General features: G+C 36.5%; 1 protein-coding gene across 3 annotated transcripts in view; it reads left to right on the top strand.

The window, feature by feature from the left end:
• The window catches only part of Gp150 (leucine-rich repeat domain-containing glycoprotein 150), a 36,954-nt gene extending 15,463 nt beyond the window's left edge, over positions 1 to 21,491 (top strand). The window contains exons 2-4 of one of the 3 annotated variants that reach the window (XM_074101382.1): positions 1,385 to 1,448; positions 13,072 to 13,113; positions 18,499 to 21,491. In XM_074101382.1, the coding sequence (XP_073957483.1) occupies positions 18,512 to 21,139 (2,628 nt within the window). In that variant the 5' untranslated portion in view covers positions 1,385 to 1,448; positions 13,072 to 13,113; positions 18,499 to 18,511 and the 3' untranslated portion in view covers positions 21,140 to 21,491. Of the gene's footprint in view, positions 1 to 1,384; positions 1,449 to 13,071; positions 13,114 to 15,007; positions 15,159 to 18,498 lie in introns of those variants that run through there. The other 2 variants (XM_074101381.1, XM_074101383.1) reach the window with 2 other exon arrangements.
• The last annotated feature ends 163 nt before the right edge of the window (positions 21,492 to 21,654 follow it).

Consider the following 21,654-nt stretch of genomic DNA (forward strand, 5'->3'; position numbering starts at 1 on the left):
GTGATTTGTTTGGGAAATATTCAACTTTAAAATGGAAATTTTCATTAAAATCGAGCGTTTCCCCCCCCCCCTTTAAAATCTAAACCGGTAGGAGGAAAAATTTGTAAAATATCAGGATGGTAGTAAGTATATCAAACTTACAAAAAAAATTATAACGGTTAAGTTTGCTTGCGAATTATTAGTAGTTTAAGAGTAATTACCAGCCTAAGGTATAAAATATACCTAAACTTGGAAGATTCCCTATAAAATACGAAACCCTTAAAAACATATTACTTAATTTTTAAATATTTGCGACGGTTCAAAGGCTAATTTATCTAAGCGACATTTTTTGAGAAATTAAGTTATGTACCTACATGATCGGAATGTTTAAATTTTTTATTTTAAATGTTTCACAAAAATGGCACTTAGATCAATTAGTCTTCCAACCGTCGTTAGGCTGAAATGTACTTACAACCTCGCGTGCTGATTAGTAGTCCTTGTTCAAAGTCATGACAGCATTCAGCTCGCGTAGGCCAAAGATTTACACCCTCCGTCACATTAGCAGACTATTGGCGCATTTTTGATTGACCATGGCGCCATAATTTACCAAACAATGAGCCAAACATTGACTGGCTATTTTCTAGGGATGCCAACATTTTTACTAAAAATAACTTATTACTGTCTAAAGTTCAGGAAGGCACAACTATTCAGAAATTATTCAAATCCGAGACCATTGTGATGTGCAAGAATAATAAATAAACAAATATCATGGGACACCTGACACCAATTGACCTAGTCCCAAACTAAGCAAAGCTTGTACTATGGGTACAAGGCAACGGATAAACATACTTATATACAGAAAACAATAATAATAACAAATATTTTTTTATATGAAGTTGGACACGACAAGTGGACTGTTATTTCTGCTCGTCAGTGTAGTTCCGCAATGCATTGTATTTTTGCATTGCTTTTGTATAATTGATCGAGTAAACGTTTGAAGCATGTCGACCGGAAATTATTTTTTGTACGTTATCGTAGCAGTTCTGGGTTCTTACAATTCAAATTCAGACATACTATGAACTTTGATAGACAACCCTACCTCTGCCAAATTCGCCCGACCTTGGCTGGAATTATTTTTAATTTAACACATTCAGCATGTGCCTTGCCTATTCTTGTTTTGACTTTCACGTCCGTCGGGCAAAAGTCGTTAGAATGTTTAACCGTTTTGTTTACGCTCTCATGATTTCCAATTTTTGATTCTGACACGTAAAATATTTTCAGACATTATTGAATATAATGTTTAAAATATTGAACAACTTTTATATATTGTGTATACCTACCATTAAAACTTAAAAACGGTATAACCTTCCCACGAACTAATTGAACATTACTCTATTTATTACAGGTTGATATCTATTATGATACCCACGAGCCATTTTCTCTTATATCACAATCGCTGACGATTATATGTAAGTAAGGTTTAAAACACAAACAATATTTTTATAATTTCATATTTTTAAAATAAAATTATAGCTACTTTAACTTTATCTGGATATTTATCAGACAATTGGCTGACGTAACATAATAATTAAGATATTTATTGAAAACAGAAAAAGTTTTTCAAGTGCGAAAAATCTTAAATTTAGTTGAGACAGTTGAGTGCAAAAATATGGACTTATCCTGACCCTTCAAAATGATGGACTCTTATTCCGACGTAATAAGGCCGTGGTAACATATTTTTGAGTGTTTCGAATAGATACATATTTTTACACTTGACTGAACAAACTTTATGCTAATAAAAACAAATAGTGCGTAAATCATCATTATAAATAATCATAAATCTTTTATCTTTTATTGCTTAAGGTCTTAAAGGTCTTAATTTAACAGTAAATAGTTCACCATTGTTAATGTTCTCTTTATTTTACTTTAAGTTTGAAGTTTATAATCTTTAAGTATAAACTCTATGTCTACCAACTATAACTTTCAGTAGATACATCTACTGATACAGTTTGCTGATACGTCGATACTTTTTCCGCCTACCTTTCATTGCTTACGTTTCTACAACAAAAAGGTGAGCCCAAGGTTTTAGAACATTGTGCCGACGACAAAAGGGCGGAAAATACAACTGAATTGCTGAAACGTAATCAAATCAAGGCTTTGTTGTCTATATTTACGTAAATTAAATCGCGCCTGTAAAGTAAAATTGAACCAAATACCCTGTTGGTTTGCTTCACAGGATTTGTAAATGCGTAGTTTCAGCCATAAGTCATTTTCAGCCATAAAGTTGCTAAGTAGGCATTTATTTCTCGCACCCAGTAGTATACACTCTCATCTATGCTCTCCTCGCACACAACACCCAGGCAAACAAACGTTTGCTTTGAACTTAGGCATTTTATTTAAAACACTCCTCGATTTGCATCAAAATTTAAATATAGCTATTGTGGGCCGAATTAGTCACACAATTATGAGAAGGTAACTGTGCTACTTTAGACTTTTTAAATCGTTACTTTTAGTGAAGTGACGCTTTTGGTATAATTTTTGTTTTGGGACTCTAGCAGAATTTTTTCGGATGACGGCACACTTTTGAAGAAATACATTTCTCTACAAAACATCTAGCATTTGTTTTTCGTATACGTCACGTAGCTATAATTATAGCTATTGTCAAGGCACAACTCATCAATGTACCAGTACCAGCATCATTAGCAAATATTTTCCATACAACTATAATTACTTAAGTAGTTCTATATACCGACCCACTGATTGTATTATTTATTAGCATACAGTTTTCCCCTTTTAGTTTTTGCTAATTAGTAGATCTTTTTTCATACTTAGTTGCCTATACATACACGAGTTAAAATATAAAGCATTAGTTTTACCAAAAATTTACAAGAAAATCTGCTTGTAAAACCCCATCAAGATAATCTACTCTTATATTAAACTATATAGCTCATCAAACTAGTGGGAATGTCACCTACGAACTGGAAGAATGGCATTCAGTGAAAAGTCCTTGTGAACATAGAATTAGTGAACTTAACTAATTGTTGTGGTGATAAAATCCTTTATAACCATTAACTAGATCTATTGTCTCGTTAAAAAGTGTTTCTTAATGCTTCTAAATAGGTACACAATGAATTCTTTTCACTTTTTGTGCTGACGTTTGTGACTCACAAGTCCCTTTTAAGCAACATTTAGATGGTGTGAGAAATATCGTGCAAATTGAAGGTACCTACATTGCATCAGTGCCCGATCAGTTATGAATTCATAGCGGCGTGGCTCCACAATGTAATGAAGCATACGATATTTCTTGCACTTAGGGTTAGTAGATGAAAAATTTGAGTCCAAAGTAAAAATTAAATAAAAATCTTTGGTATGCCGTGTGACGGATCCGTCCAAGCCACGCCCCCAAAGTAATGTGTACCTTATGTTTACGTAATTAGAGTCCAATTTTCTTCGGCTCTATCACGGGCCCCCCAATGTAATTTGAAACCTAGAAAACCTAATTAGTCCAACTTTCACCTTTCTTTTTGAATACCTAAAACAACTACGGGCAAACCAAAGGTGTTTTTATTTTCATTCAACTATTTGGTCCATAGAATGTAACAAAAGCAGCCTAAGAACTATAGTAAAGTAAAGCTTTCAAAAAATCGTTGGGCATTTAACGCGTACCTAACTACACGTTTAAGTTAATACTGCAATACTGGTTCAAATTGAATGAAATTTTAAACATATCGTATATCGTGTTTATACAATGCCTGCTTGGTTACTGAAAATTCTGGCTTCTTGTTTTATCTACAAAGAAGTATGTATGTATGTAAACTCTTTATTGTACAAAATAAAAGAAACAAAACACAAGTGACAAACTAAAAAGTAAAGTTATAGGAGGATCGAAAAAGGCCTGAACTGCTTCGAGAAAAGGATGGTGCGGCCTTGCCGCTTTTTTGCTCAACTTGGCTCTCGAATTGCACGATTTACGAATTATTTCTGTAGGTGTACAGAAAAAATATATTTTGTACCCTTTTAATGAAAAGCTCTAGGTATTAAATCCACACTATTTTTATCGGAAATTCCGAAGAGTCTAAAAATCCTGAGATCTCAGGACACATACTGAGAAACGGTCTCTTGCACCGGTTAAACTCAAAATAAATCTGTACAACGATGAGTTTCTCTAGGTCTTATTGGCTGAAATACACAGCGGCTCCTGTTACATATTTGCAGTTCACTCTTTTGTACAATCTCTCGCACCTTCGGTAGAACAAGAGCATAATTAATCTTTTTTTTTTTTTTTTAATTTTTAGACAATTTAGCTCTTGTACTACAGATGGTGCGCTCTGTATACCAGCATGTATATCAGCATTTTATATATAAAATCAGTATTTCAAAACATCAACTTTTCCCACATAAAATTGTTCGGACGTAATAAAGCGAGCGAAAACACGACACTGCTTTATAGCAGTCATCGTTAACTCCATACTATGACCTACATAGTGTCCGAGACTGCATCATTATTTTTATATGTAATACCAATTACTAGCCAATAGACCTACATAACATGCTTTCGGTTTTTACGTTTAGGTATACCTTGATTAATATTTTTGCCTACTTAGAGATTTTGCAAATAAAGTTACTAAAGGTACAAAAACACAATAATTGTAGTCCTATTGATTAGTGAATACAAACATAATATTATCTAGGTAAATAAGGTAAACTAATTGGACCTTTTGCTGTTATCATCCTAACCTATCTATAATTGGATTGTGTCTATGAAAAATTTGATACTTTATATTGTTGTGGCCATAGCACAATTTTGCCTATTTGTTTTTGAAATCGCGCCAATATACATCATGTTTTCACGGTCGAAAGTTCACGCCAGACAAACATGGTCATGTACAACTAATTTGATTGCCCGCAGCATTTGACCCATCGGAATTAGGTCAATATCCTGTTAGACTTGGATCCATGGTACACAAGCGATTTTATGCGCCACGGCCCACGGCATAAAATCGGTTCAAGGCCCTAGATTTATGGTACCATGGCATTTATAGACACAATACCGTGCACCTAAATAACCTATTTGATGGGAATACAATGTAAAGGTACAGACTTTACTATGTATGTAGTTGTACAGATAGATTGCTAGGGTGACACGACGGCGAGAGTCGTAGGTTACGTTTATGGACTACTAGCTTTTGCCCGCGGCTACGCCCGCGTGGAATTCGGTTATGGCGCGCTGTTCTCTCGGGAACTGTCTATTTTTCCTGGATAAAAAGTAGCCTATGTCACTCTCTGGCCCATAAACTATCTCTATGCCAAAAATCAAGTCGATCCATCACTCCGTTTCGACGTGAAAGACTGACAAACATACATACAAACACACACTTTCGCATTTATAATATTAGTATAGTAAGTATAGTATGGATTAACTGAAGTTTAATTCTAACAATTTTTAACACAATCATTAAAAGTTGCCAGTACCTATGGATTTGCGACTATAACACAATAATCTTCTTCAATAAAAAAATAAATGTCGACGTCTCATCGTCTCCTAAATGTCCCTCTGCCAAAAGTAATTTAAACATCATAGATTTACATACACAAACTTTTATTTTTATTAAACGCCTGGATAAACGACTTAAAAATTAAGAAATTCAATAATATTTTAGAAATTATTATAACTTAAAACCTTTTGCAACTTACAAATCAAAATTTCTACAGCTCTCAGAGCTAAGTCAAAGAAAGCAGCGTGACAACCAGTTTCATGTACCTACTGACATAGCAGGACTTTCCCAAGAGTGACGTCATCATATCATACTGCGTCCACGCCACGTGTTTGTAAACGAAATCCAATAATACTTCCTAACGTAGGTACTTTACATTTGTTATTTACAGTATGTAATACAATGCAACGAAAATTATTAGTTTACTTTCCAATTTTGTTAAAGCGTGGTTGTGTTCCTTATTTTTCTATCCTACACTTTTAGGAAGTCAACATATTTTCCTAAATAGGTAATACAAATATTATTCGCCAATACCTCTATGAATAACCATCTTTTGCAACGAAGTATTCTAGTTCAAAATATTTAAAGTAAGGTAAACGTCCGAGTGCTCGACACACTAAGGCCCAATAGACGACACCCTGCTGTCATCTCCTATTGCTAATGAATGACATAGGTAAGATTGAGGATAGTAACTATTGGGACAGTGACGAGTATTCGTACGTTTACCTACCTTACTTATACAGGTAGGTGGGATAGGTTTTTTTGTTGTTGGTTTGGTTTTTTGTGTTTATTTAAATGAAAAGTGTATTATTTTTATGTGTTTGCTAAATCTTACTTACTAACATCAAAAGGTTCGGGAGTGGAGGCCCGTGCGACACTTTAGCACGGCGTGATGTCACTTACCTAATTGATATACTTAGTTTATTTCAATTTTATCATGATTAGTAATTATCATTTCCTAAGATGTTTAGAAATAGGCATTTAACCAAGGGACGTAGATTAAATAAAAGCGATACCGTAAAACGGGATGAGAAGAGATTGCGGGTGAGTACAGATAGAACTAAAATTTTGTTTTCACATGCTTCTTAAAATCTCTGGCTCAGCTTGCTCTAAAAGTAGTTTAGTTATATTTTTAGACATATAATATATCCTTTTTTCCGGTAATTTGTTATCGTTATCTTTTTTATTTGTTCCTATTACTTCTGACCCCACTACGGGGTGAGCTGGGTTTTACCTATATGTGTTTATTGTTTAAACTATGAAACTAAACGACAGATAATCATTATTAAACCAAAATTCATACCACTGAAACATTTTATCTATAAAAATCAACTTGCCACATATGAAATTTTTTTTATCGAGTTTTGAACTTTAATTTTGTCCCTACTCACACCGTTTTAAGGTACACAAAATATGCATAGTTTAAGAGATAAAAGCAAAAACTTTTAAACATAGCACAGGGTTCTCTCTTGAGGTCGAAAAAATTAGGGTAGTCTTTATTCTTACCAGTGTAAAAGAACCTGTAAAAGTTCCATTAACTTTGGAATACTTTTCAATTTCACTACTGAATTATAAGGACCGTTTTTTTATAGGTTTTTTATATGTTCAGCGAAACATAGGGTACCTACGTGGGCCTCTACCACACAACCACATACCCACTAACAACCACACGAGTTGACACATTCATAATGAGCGTTACGGGAGTATGAAGGGACTAGGGACACCGCGACGCCCACTGGCGACCCGGGGTGGTCCCCCCCTCAGACATCATTTAGTGCAGGCTCGGTGGAATATAACTACCCTATGTTATTAAAAACTAGCAACAAAAATTGGTAAAAGAGCCTATTTGGCCGCGGGGCATCTCATCATAAACATTATTACTCCGCAAACTTCCCTGCCTAACTTCCAATTCCAATGCCTGTAAATATGATCCGTCTCGATTACAGAATGGAAATCGCGCTTATATAGCTGCGGCCTCGATCTATAAATGACTTGCAATGCACTAGTACCTACTCGCTAAACATTATTCTTTATTGCATAGTAATTTTAGGTTTCTCGGGAAACCGCTTTAAGAAACAAAACACCCTCAGCAAGCGGATTGCAAATGAGAAACATACACTTAGTTAAGAGTACTAGACTAAAGAGTACAAATTGCATGTGCAAGATTTTGTTTCAACATGTATCACCATATATAAATCGTGCTAAGATTTTAAATAATGTCCGCACGGCGTTATATCCATCTCAGTACTCTGCTTTTCAGTATTATTAAGCACCGCAAACCTCCCTACCTTATAGAAAAAATAACCTGGTCTCTATATGTACTCGTTTATGTCGTCTTGCCGTTCATATTCACCACACAAATGCGTGGAACAATCTCCCGCCCCCACTGCGCTCTACTGCGCTCTCTATTGCTAGTTTTAAGCTATACTTAAAGGATCATATGCTAAAGCGTCAGTTTTAATTAACGATATTGTATAGTATCATGTAAACATTTAGAAATTAGTGAAATACCTATATAAAGAAGTAGAAAAAATTTCATTGTCATATAATGAGATACATATAATGTACAAAGGTTACATAACTTATCCCTTTGCAGAATCTCCGTCAGACGGCACATAATGTATAACATATTTTTAAAGTGACAAAATAGGCATGCACCATTTTTTTTCTGTCCTTTATTTGGCTGCAGCTGAAAATCAGCGCTGTGGTGCCGTACCTCAGCATTGCTGAGCTGCCAACCCTTTCGGCTAGCTATAAGTTTACTTTACTTAAACATTATGTTATGTACCTGATGTATGTTATTACAATTTACCAACAAGATTACTGAAGTTAATGTATAATGCCGAATAAACATTTTCTTTCTTTCTTTCTTTACTTAATACAAAGAAATAAAAAGGACGGTATTAGTTACCTACGTTAAATTTTCATAATCTTTTCTATGACTTAATCGCAGTATGTAATGACTATCTATGTTACATCTATATTAATATTTTGTCTGCTTGGAACTTTGCAAACTTTAGGTTGCTGATTCTCGATACCGGATATAGATTGCATCTTTTTAGCTCAATCAGCAATATACCATTTGGCTACAAAATTTTAACCTTTGCCGAAAAAATAACTAGACAAAACATTTGAAAATGAAAAATGAAAAAGTTTATTCAACACACACACATAATAGTTACAAACAAAAGTTACAAAAATAGTTGAAATACAAAATATGAAATAAAATAATATATAATGTTATATGTGTGAGTGAAAAGGCCCCGCCTCAGCATAAATGCGGACTCCTGGGATGGAGTCACCGCCGGTCTTCCGGCGGGACCATTTTTATTGAACACAGCCACCCTGTCGTGCAACATGGCCTTACGCGGTATGCTGAACGCAGTCGTTTCAAATGCGTCAGGCAAGCATTTGATTTCGTTTAAATACGAGAATATGTACACGTTAACCACAGTTAAAATTACATCTCGTAAAATACACGGAAAAAAAGGATGTCTTAGATTAAGACAATATACCCTTGGTGAAGACAAGACAATAATATTTCGTAATAGCCGGACGCCATATTGTATTGGATGAACACAAATATTGTCTTGGCTTAAAACTATTATCTTACTTAAAGAGAGTATGAATATTCTTTGGTCAAAGAATTCCTATTTTTCCGCGTACAAAACATGTTTTTCCTTGTATAATTAGTAATTTTCATTTTCCTTCAAACAGTCAAAGAACACTCCAACACGCATATATATGCACAGAGAAACATTGATTATTACTCATAATTTATCGCTAAGGCTTGCAAAACCGGCACAACTAACGCGCAACGAATCGCGCCTGTGTCCTGACCTGAGCACGAAAGACCTAGGTACGAATGACTCACTCATATTCGCGCTCTACATACTATTCAATTACAGCCGTGCACAATTAAAACCTATTTATCGATGCATGTTTTATCAGAAATTGAAAGAAACCAAGTGGATAAATATTTATTTACTTTAAAAACTCGGTTTTTTTTCTCGATACAATTTTTTGGTCACTGGTAACAAGTATTTGCAAAATATGGTATTCAATGTGACATATAATAATTGATACTTGGTGCAGATGCTTCATTTATGCATCTGACCGGAGCCACAAGCTGCGCTGCATATTGTCTGCACGGTACTCGGGTACTTTTCATACCACAAGCAATTCGAAATGGAGACTGACCAACATAATGAGTTGTTCTCATTGGTAAGAAGACAAACAGACAAAACCCGAGTGGCGTGTGCCGATGCTGTGACGGAACTGGTTTATCAACTACCTACTTTTGTACTGTCTGTGCCGTCACCTGCTAGCCACCTGCCATGCCTCGCCATGCCTTACACATATTTTTATAATCATCCACATGAAACAAATTAGGTACAAGGACTCCTCATTTAGGTCGTTACACACAATGTTATCTTTAAAATTTAAAGAAGTGCTAACAATGATAAAGAGTAGCCGCTCAGCAGCCTGCCTGTTCCTCGGTCGGAAGATTAAAAAATGCAATAACGAAGCGACACACCGTACACCATACATCATCAAGTTAAATCGACGATTAAAATTCAAACTACCAAGTTCTTCATTCTGAAAGCGAAATATCACTGTAATACCTTAATTCTTAATGCACAATGTCACATTGTTAATGTCACATGCATTGTTGTTATACACACAGCAGCACGATGAAAAGGGGTTTTTCTGTCTGATTGAAAGCAGAATGTACTTAATAGTCACGATTCCCCAACTGGAGACTCCAAACGATACCGACTAAACATAAATTAACATATATTACGTGGAATGGAACATAATATGAGGCAGCCAGGTGGTCGCCGGCTGTAATTTGATAATGCCGAAAAACTACACACGCGCTTGGGCGTCCTTTTGCAAAAACAAACATATTACACTGATTCTAAGAGTTCCACTTGACCCGCATAATCTAAGTAAGTAATGATAAAAGATTCAGAGAAAGAACAATAAATATGAAGTCGCTATTCGGTCTTGCACCCTCATGTTCTATCTAAATATCCCTGCGTGAAGTGAAACCCTGAAAACAATTGATCAAAAAAATTGGTTCTATAAAAGATCTCCACTTCGACTTTAATTGAAAATAGTCATCAAACCTTTGATAAGGAAAGGTTTTTATCTGACCGAGCCTAACACGTTGTACCGAACACTAATAATTTCAATTAAGTGCTTATAAGTAGACAGATAACAACTTATAGCTTGTATTAACACAAGCGTAAGTAATTAATAGACATATGCACAAAAAACCTCGCTTCGATCTACTAGCAATCTTAGACAATAAGACAGTAAAATTAAGCAATTACGTGCGTCAGTGAACTGTCTCAAACTTAGAATATTATTAGTCATTGGGCATCGCCCATGATTTTTTTGCTGTAATTACTAGCTACATGCTACAATACAATTGTAATCCTAAGTTGTAAGTACCCCTGAGGTACAACAAGTATGACTAGAGTTATCTTGTCTCAGGACTTGTTCTGAGATATCAGGGTTTAAGGCTTTTAACAGGACGAGGCTTTCCACGGGTCGACTTGGAAAGTTACTATTAATAGTTAGGTAAGTAGGTACAATTAGTAACCCTAACAGTATCTAGAACGTAAAGTAATCATTTCCGCTTGAAACACATAAATAATTTTGTATTGTACCTTTTTATCCTTTACACCCTGTGGTTAAGAAGAGCACGTTATGGTGACCCGCAATTTAATGTATAGGTATGTGTACCTACTTATTTTGTATATTACTTTTATTAATGGCCTGGCCACGCTATTTGTTTCTTATTTTAATCGTGTACTAAAACCACAAATTGGATAATAGGAAGGCCATATAAAACCACGCGCCTAAAAAGATCAGCTATCGGGTCCTTTACGAGAAGACTTCCTTGCTCAACATAAATAATAATTGTAGATATGGCGGGAACGCTTAGCTTGAAAGATAGTAAGTGTAAGAGAACTTCACCTATAATATCATCGGTACGACGAATAATGATAAGATAAAAAGACCTATCCATATCAAGCGCGATACGGACAATAACATTGAATAATAATAGAGAGAAAGTGGAAAATTCTGATGAAACGCTCCGATTGTTTGAATATACATACACGACGAAAAGAACCCAAGTTTGTATAGCGAGGCTAGAACTTCTAATAGAAAACACACGTTTGATAAAAGCAAGCCGTCGAGAGGTGGTCTGGCGATTTTAGTGGCAGTTATTATATGTATACCGTTGCGTCAGTCAGCCAGCCGGTGGTCTTGCATTACTACCTAGTCGCCGCGCCAACATTTTACGACCTTATCAAAATTCAAGGCGATCCTAGATTTAAACTAATATCGATAGGAGGCGCTACCGCTAGCCCGTTTCAAATTGCGAACATGTTAAACATATTAAGGAGCCATACTCGTATTCCGATAATATAATGCATACCAACAAACAATCAGCGCCCTAGAGTGGTAGGGAGATCCTTTTAACCTTAGAAGAGCTTAGATAAAAACGTCAACAGGATACCTACACAGATAGGGCTCAATTTCTAAAAGCATATGAGTCTCATATATATTATTAGTGTTTTATTAAAATATGTAATACATATAGGCACTTATTTGACTTATGTGTGTATAAAATATGTAATACACAAAGGCACTTATTTGAATTTTAGTCGGACACACAGAGTACATTTTGGTCGGACATCAAAGTTTAACAGTGTTCTGACACATTTTAACATAAATCTCCAGAAGGTTAACAATATAAACTGCTACGTATACCGATGACGTCAGGTTTAAAACAATAAGGAATGACGTGCTCGAGCGGAGTTAAGAAGTCGCGATTGTGATCAATTGATTGTGATGACTTGATCGCCTCATTAATAATAAGTACCTAACTACGAGTTTAAAAATAAATATCGAATCATCGGTATACCGTGGTATGAAAAAAATTCTCCGGCTTAAAGCCTTTGGGAAGTGGCAATAAACCACAGGGGTAAACTGAATCTACTACTTCCTCGTTAACCACAAACTTCCGATTCTACGACTGTTGAACAACCTATTAATAAATTTAAATACAAACAAGTAGTTGCTAGTCGCATTTTGACTAAAACATTTGCTTCATTAGATTCGTAAAGTTGAAGGAAACGGTCGCAGTCTTAATTCATTTTTAATGAAGTTGTAATTTAGTTATTCTATACAAACATAATACATTTTCTTTTTTCCTTCTTACGACATGACGGCCTGTGGCCCGGCGAGACTAGAACCAGTACTAGTACTTGCACAAGTTGCCTAGCCACGCCTGTCCTATACCCCTGCGAATCATTATAACTAAGTATTTACTCGTAATACAGAAGCGTACCCATTTTATCGATACGTATATTGATTGAATGCAAAATCGATGAAGCAATTGGAAGGTGAACAAGTAGGTAACATTCATCATTAGGCCAGTGACCCGAGCCATCTATTTCAATGGAGATTTTTAATTTAACATCGATACCTAATCGCATCCCGCATCACAAATGCTCTCATGATCATAATTGTTGAACCGCATAAGGCAAACGATTTATAACTGGTTTTGTTGTTGCAGGTTGCAATAAAGAAGTTGCTGTTTGGCTGAACAAGGTCAAAGGTGCGTATGTTTTTGTTATAATCCAATAAATAAGATCTAAAAGCGTATGTAAACTGAAAACATGAAGCCATTGCAGATATGCAGATGTTTAGTCTCTGTTATTTCAAGCAAGCACATGACACCTGTGTTAAATCAAATAGTCTCGGTATTGCGGTTGATAAACCTACTTTTATCAAGTGCATCTGGTACAATAAACTTTCATTGTTTTTTTTTTAAAAAACTTGCGTCAGCACGGGACAATTTAGGCCAGGGATTAATAAAAATGATTCACGAACCATCGTCCCTGTTAAACGCATTCGCCTAACTAAACGATTTGCATTTCTGCACGCGCCTCAATATAGACCCCCCGTTTCAATTGTATGCAAAGTAAATCATTTATCTAACAGCTAGTGTTTAATATGCAAGGCGTAGTCACGCCGGCTTTCGGTATCGCCATATATACTAAACCAAATCTTATGGTTCGGCGATATTTTATACAGCTCAGCTAATCAATCTTGTAACCTAATCTTCTCTAGAACGACGTGTCAAATTTGGTTTTACTGTACAAGATTTCGTGTGGAGAATAATACGTTTCTATTTTCAATTTGACATGTATGCTCGATACGAGTACAGTGGACTTTTAAATTTTGTTATACTTAGGTACACATAAAATGTTTACAATTATGCTATCAACGTCAAATCAAATAGATTTTAAAGTGTTTGTCTTACGAGTATCTTTGGCTTTGTTATAAAATATCTTGGATTCATATTTATTTCTTGAACTTTTTCGTTTCTTTTGATGCCAGATAAATTAAATATTCGATGCTTATTATATCTGAGAATACCCAGGAGGGGAAGACAGCGAAGGTTATTTTAGGATAAATCCCAGGTAATATTTACAGACATTTTTATGCAAAAGCTTAGAGATTTAGAATTTATAAGGATCAGTCTCAAAGCAGAAATAATTAAATTAAGTACTTTCTGCGATGTGCATCCTGTGCGGGAGGGATGTGACATCCGTCAACCATGTAGGTAAATATCCCTACGGCCCTCAGGAGTTAAAAACTTGGAAACGTATCTATTATGTACGAGTAGCATAAATAATAAAATAATGCACTCGATATTTTAATCTAAAATTTTGTTTGTGTTGTGAGTGCCAAAACTAATTCATAATTTAAGATTAGACTAGTTAAAGTAGGTATTCTCAATGTTAATATATATGTATTAAATATAATGACCCGGATAACTCACGTCTTAAATCGAGTTTAGCTCGACATGTTTCGGGCTAATCCGTAGCCCTTCGTCTTCGGAGCAACGCGACTCAGCGGCTGCTGCAACACGCGCACTGCGCGCCGCCGCTCTGCTCGCGCGACTACCCGACGAAACTGACACCGGCACACAACCACCCGCGTTTTCATCATCATTACAACTGTCAAATGTAGGGTAGCACACAACACTAACAACATCGCTCTAATAATCGCTTTAATATGAGTGAGTCTCACGGTAGTTTCATGTTCAAAATATATATGTATTTCAATTGCTGAATTCAATAGTACCTATCAGCTGTTTTATTGTCTGAATATAGGTACATGGCCGACATGGCGGCCGTCATCCTCTTAAATACTTACTGGGTATCTAATTTTGTTAAAGAATCCTTTTTAACACCTTTGATATTAAACTTAACTGTTTTAAACAGCTTTTTTTTAATGTTTCGGCAGCCGTTTAGGTAGTATCTGTTTGATTTACAGTCTCATGTTGCATGTAAACTATAATTGTGTTCATATAACTATCATTATACGAATAGGTACCTCGAGAACATGAATGTTAGTACAAGGTGGGTGGAGCGGCGCCCGCAGTATTATCTAATCTTTCTTATCTGGATCCTCCGAAGTGGTTAAGTCGATGTCACAGCCCCAGTGATAGCCCATACCTCGCGCAAATAACATAAACTATATTAGATGACAAAAGTTCTCATCAAATTTAACCAATTTTCTTATTGTGAATAGTACCTATTTTTAGTTGTGTGCTTTTCACATGCTATTTTAGTCACGAAACATCAGCATAAGGTATGTTATTGGAATTTTTCTAGATAACATATTTTTCGTCATTCGTTAATGACACAGTATACCTACTCGCATACGAGTACAGTCATTGTTTGTATATGGCTTCAACAGAATTTCACAATATGCTCAGTGAAAAAGTGATTCGCCTTTTATTATAATGAATTAAATGTTACTTTAGTATTTTTTGGATCCCAATTGTTAAAATTAAACACGGGATACTTATTCTTTATTTTCTGTGAGAGATTCTCAGTTGAAAAGGTTAACCAAAACTTTTTTTTACGATACATACATTTTTTAGACAAACAAGGTTTACTTGTGCCTCTCATATTCAAGAACCAATTCTGACAATGTAGACAAAATAAATGTAACTACACGGATTTTGTAGTTAATAACTTCATTTAGAATTAAGTAGGTATTATTTGTTAACTTTTTTTTTAAATAGTGCATTAATGAAGGTTATCGTTTTCGCACTCACCAGTTGGCGCCACTATAAACAAAGGCCCTGCCTGAAGTATAGTGGTTTGATTGTTATTACAGGCGTGAAAACAAAATTTACATTTAAATTATATGTAATACCTTAAAACCGTACCATCAATGTACCTACTTTGTGACCGTACCGTACCATAAAAATACCTCTCCTTGCAGTCGGGTAAAAATATCAAGCATACCACAGTGTTGCGTAGTCCCGTTTTGTTCGGAAAAAAGGGAGGACAAAGTTTACCGTAAGACAAAACTGTCTCAAAACACAGACATTCATTGCACCGTAACGCATATTTGCCATAATTAATTTCAGGTATTGCAAAATATTCACAAAATTATTCTAATTAGAAATAAACCCGGTTTAGCTCACCCAAAAACAGTGACATTTGGAGACCTCTCGCTACACTAGCGCCTCTAGCGGCGCATGAGGGTTTTCACAGAGGCGAAATATCGCTAGATGGCGTTAGTATCGTGAGGTCCATTTGACGTTTGACGTCTTCATGCGATTGGCTCATTTAGTTTTTTAACCAATCATGAGCAAACGTCAAACGGACCTCTCGATACTAACGCCATCTAGCGATATTTCACATCTGTGAAAACCCTCATTCACACGCGATAGCCCTCATTATCCAACTGCATAATCGATCACCTTACAACAAGGTGGTGACAGGTAAAATGTAGGTACTTTTATGAGCTGTCAAATCAAAACACGACTGTCCCATAGATTATCATAATCTAATGACAATATACTTAGCTATGTCCTTTATTTGCCAAATCAATCGACTAACTATTAATTACTGTCGGTGGGACTGATATATATATATATATATGTGTAGTATTCATGCCAAATAACAGCTTTCTAGCACTAACGCTCTCTGAGCTTAGCGAGCCGCGGACGGACAGACAGTCAGACAGACGGACAACAGACATGGCGAATCCTAGTTGACTACGGAACCCTAAATAAGAATAAGGCATGGCGCAACAATAATTTCGGTTCAAACTTTTAAGATTTAAATCAATAACAAAGTACTCTAAAATCTGGTAATTCGTAGATGTAATTGCCATCAGCTGCAAAGTGAGAACAATTGTCTTGAAATGAAATGAAACGCGTTTTTTTCCATCATTTGCTGACTTAATAAACCGCAAGAAGCTAGTTTGGGCATACCTTATCTACGGTATTTACGCTAACAATTATCATGCTAATAAAGATGGTGCGACAACTGACGAAATTACCGTCAGCAGGAAAATAGTCTTGTTAGTTTAAGTTCAACCACTCACTAGTAGCATAGGTACTATTTATGAATAGAATAGACTAATAAGAGTACTTGTTTAGCTTGGCTCTGGCTCGAAATGAAATGATCGTATTCTGCACATTAAAATTAGAAAAGTGGCAAAACCCCCGATATGGTAATTTCTAAATTAAAAAAAACGGTTGAACCGATTTTATCAAACTTGGGTTCATAACTATGAACCACCGCAATGAAACTCATTTTCAAGTAAAAATCACCGCATTCAAATCGGTCCATCTTGTTGAAAGCTAAGTGGTTACAGGCAGACCAACACACAGACAGAAAAACATTGGCGTCAAACTTATAATCCCTCTTTTTAGCGTGTCAAGGCTAAAATTAGTTAAAATGTTAGGACTCGGGCCGGTCAGGAGATTACACATATGTCAGAACACCACAAATTCCACAGATCCCAGCCATCTTAACTAGTCTAGTTCAGAACCAGAATGAAGAGTTCGCTTAAATTGAGTTTCAACACGGGTTATAAACGGAATTGACCCTTAACCTTGACGTATATTATTGTACTATAGGTATGATGGTAGTCATCGACTTCAATTGTAAGGAACTAGAAATGCACATAAGTTATTATAATAAACCTTAAAAAAGCACTTAGAAAGATATCTAGGTACGTAAAAAATACGTGCATCCGTAATAAATTATCTTACTTCCATAGCTAGGTACTGAAAGCTGGCAGCTATGTATGTACGAATCTGGAACCTTATTGTATATCTTCCTGATCTGACTGAACTAGCGTATAAAACTATAGCTGGGAAACATATAGATGAACAATCCATTATAATCATCGCCCCACTGCAGAGCACAGGGCTCCTCTCTGAACTAGATGAACAATTGGAAGCAAACAATTAACTTTTAGGTACCTACCTACGAAAAATGAGACTCTAATTGTTAGTTAAACGCTAGTTACGAACTTCAATCGCGGAATATGTGTTATTGGTAATAAAGTAGCTATAGATAGGTGATCTGTTCATCAGCGTCACATGTCTCGCGCCCGCAACAGAATGACAGATGGACATAGCGCAGATAAGATTTCACTAGAACAATGCCAGGACCATTTGGTTTATATCAATTGTATCACAACATATTCGTATGTATACGTACATATGTGTTCACATAATTAGAGGAAATTGCACCCTACCCTGCTCAATATCTCTGTCTGTCCCGTTTTTATTATTTTTTTTCTTTGCTGTTTATTGCATATATATACATAGAACACTTTATTGTCTCAGGCCCACCTTAAAACAAATGAAACAGTTGCAAATTATAACTTATCATTGTCCCCATCTACTTGCATATGGTTTTAATGATATTTGTTTTCGTCTCGTTCAACAAAAGAATTATTATTCATACTTGTTTTGAATTTTCTTTTACAACACAACATATTAAACCCATTGTGTGCTCGAATAACGTAAAGTTGCAAAAAAGAATCGTAAGAAAGTCCATTGTTTTGCACTGTTATTCGAAACGTGACCGACCTCGTGTTTTCAAGAAAATTTCATAATTGATGTAATAATGGCTCAGTTATTCTGTCGACTGATATGAGACTTCGTATTTTTCAGAGTTCGCTACGAGATGGGAACGAGGCTCCGGGAGTTGCTAGTGCTCCTGGCGGCGTGCACGCTGGTTCTCGGCGAGCCCGCCAAGAAGAGCGCCCGCGCTGACAAGGACGCAGAAGGCTTCCTTTACCAATACGAGGACTACGACGCCGCCGATGACAGGAAGGTTCTCTTCAGCGAAGACAAACCCTGCCCCAGAGACTGCATATGCACTGCATCCCAGGGATACAGAATAGCCAAGTGCAATCGGCTCGAAATCGGCACACAGAAGTTCGGTGATGATATCACAGACCTCGTTATACAAAACGCTGACCCGGCGTTCCCCATTGATTTAGACGATTTCATATTCAAAAAACTTGGCCTTCATCAGATTGCAACCGTAAAAATTGTGAACAGCACGATCGGATATGTCGGCCCCAATGCATTCCATGGACTGCAGGACCTCTACGCTGTGAATCTATCAAATAACAAGTTAAAGAGTCTTCACCCCGACACATTTGCGAATAACAAGAAATTGTTGCTGCTGACTCTAGCTTACAACCCGCTCAAGTTCCCCGCACCTAATTCCCAGGACTATTTCTTGAACGCTTCATCAGTACAGGAATTAGATGTGTCCTATTGTAACATGCAGTATATCACAGCCAACACATTCAAGAATTTGTCTGGTGTTATGTACTTAAATGTTGCTGGCAATAATTTGTCAGATATGGATCCTGATACGTTTAAGAAACTCCTGGACTTGGAAGAGCTTGATTTGAGTGATAATAACATCCAATCTCTACCTAATGACATATTTTCTGAAAATACTGAGCTTGCCACGCTTCATATTCAAAGGAACCCGATTGATACCGTTTATGACTTACAGGTCTCTGACTTACTAACATTAAATGCTGGGCAAACAAACATTAAGTTTGTCGGACCATCTATGTTCAATGGCATGACGTACATTGCCAATCTTAACCTCAGCGGAAATAGCATTGAAAAGATACACAACCAAGCATTCCACAAACTCGTCGAGTTGAACTACTTAGACCTTTCATATAATAACTTGGACTTCATATCCAGCATTCTAATCAAAGAAAACATTGAGTTAGATATCTTCAAAATCTCGAATAATCCAAATCTAAGAAAATTACCCGAAGAAGGTTTCAACTGTTCTGCGGATCAGTTTAACATTTACTTGTTTGATGCATCTAACTGTGGTCTTGAGGACATTTCTGACAATGCTTTGAAAACTTTCACTGCTCTATCCCAGATCAATTTATCTCACAATAACATTAAAACTATAAGTAATCAGGTATTTTCACGGTGTCCTAAGCTAGTGGACGTTAATTTGGCTTACAACATGTTGACTACTCTTGACGTTAAAATATTCGAAAAGAACATTGATCTCGCCAGGTTAAATTTACAAGGCAATCCAATCAAAGTATTCTCTGCCGAGGTCTTCGTCCACACACCCATGCTAACCTGGTTAGATGTTAGTAACGCTGAGTTGACTTCTCTATGGAAGGTAGACAAAAATCAACCCAAGACGCTTCTCAATAACTTAAGCTTCCTAAATGTTTCACACAACCGCATTTCAGAGATTAAGCAAACTGAAGTGGACAATCTGAACAAATTGCGCACTTTGGACATAAGTAATAATCCTCTGGCTTGCGGCCGAGAGTTCGAAAATCTCATGTCGTGGCTCAGTAAGCATAAGGTTTCACCTAACGCAGACTCCGCTAGCATTGCCAATCTCGCAAGAGATGGTAAAGATGATGAGGTGAATTACAGCTGGGAATTCTTAACAAAGAAAACTTGCGGATCTTCGGCTATTGTTCATCCAGTGGAGCCTCTACCACCTGTGTCAGATGAAGAAATTTGGGAGAGAATCGATAAGGATAGCGTGGGCAACTTTGATCTTAAGGACACACTAGACGACGGTAAAATTGATGAAAATCCTAAGGATGCTTATTCATACCCCGATGATGATGGCGAGGATGCTGATGACGCTGACCTCGACGAGGAGGATGACGACGACGACGAAGAAGAGGACGACTCAGGAGAAGATGAAGACAGCGATGACATGGACCTAAGTGTCAAACTCAATGAGAAGCCTGCCAAACCCAAGACTCTGGTACTATCAAAACAACTACTAAGAAACTACAGCACTACCACTAAACCAGTTCCGACTGCGTCACAAGACTTCCCAGAAAACAAAGTAGAAATCGAAGTTAAACTAATGGATAACGACAACAGTGTGTTCGAGGACTCCGAACCAGATTTCTATCCCTACTTGAAGGAAGCATCCATGGTCAAGGAGGATGAGCATGGCCACTATGAATATTTGTGGCCGATACTGATTGCAGTTTTGGGAGCTCTGTTATTGTTACTCATCATCGCTAAGATTGTCATGGTTGTGTGTAGTAGAAGAGATAAGCAAGTGAGATATAATAGTGCCATAATTGCTGCCATGAGCCAACAAGGCCGCACAAAGAAGGATTGTGGGTTGGTGTACCAGCAGCTATCGGAAGACCTGACGGGCCCAGCGACTCCCAAACTGGCCCGCTATGCTCCGCTACACAGCGTCTCCGTTAAAGCTTCCAACATGTACGAGAGCAGTCCATTCCACCACAACAACATCGTGCCTGAAGCAGTTTGAACGGAGCCACGCGGCACAACCGTTAATAATAAGAACATGCAAGTTTTAATAACTGCGGTAACTTTTACATAAGCAGTAAGTGATGTAGTTGTAAGCGCTAGTCATAGACGAACATATTACTAACAAAACGAGCATTTCATAATACAGTAGCCTACACGCAATCATTCTCGATCACGGGACCATTCAGTCTAGCGCTTCACTTGTTTAATTAAAGAAGAAAGTATCAAAGGATGAGTCAAATTTTTACAACAAATTAATTTAAGGTATACATATTATATATAATACAAATTAGTTCATAGGTTTATTTTATGTACTTAAAATTATTAAAAATAAACTAGGTACTAAAACAAAATTGTTTTCTTAATGCAATAAATCCCGGGACAATAATATGAGGGGCGGCTGAAAAGTTCTAAGCCTAACGTACTTCGAGGTTGCATATTGTGTAGCGGTACTGGCCACTAAAAAGACCATTTAAAAAGTAAATTATTTAAAGGAAAAAAAAATTGTGTTTCTTT

This window comes from Choristoneura fumiferana, chromosome 18 (genome assembly GCF_025370935.1).
Source record: "Choristoneura fumiferana chromosome 18, NRCan_CFum_1, whole genome shotgun sequence".
NCBI classification, from domain to species: domain Eukaryota; kingdom Metazoa; phylum Arthropoda; class Insecta; order Lepidoptera; family Tortricidae; genus Choristoneura; species Choristoneura fumiferana.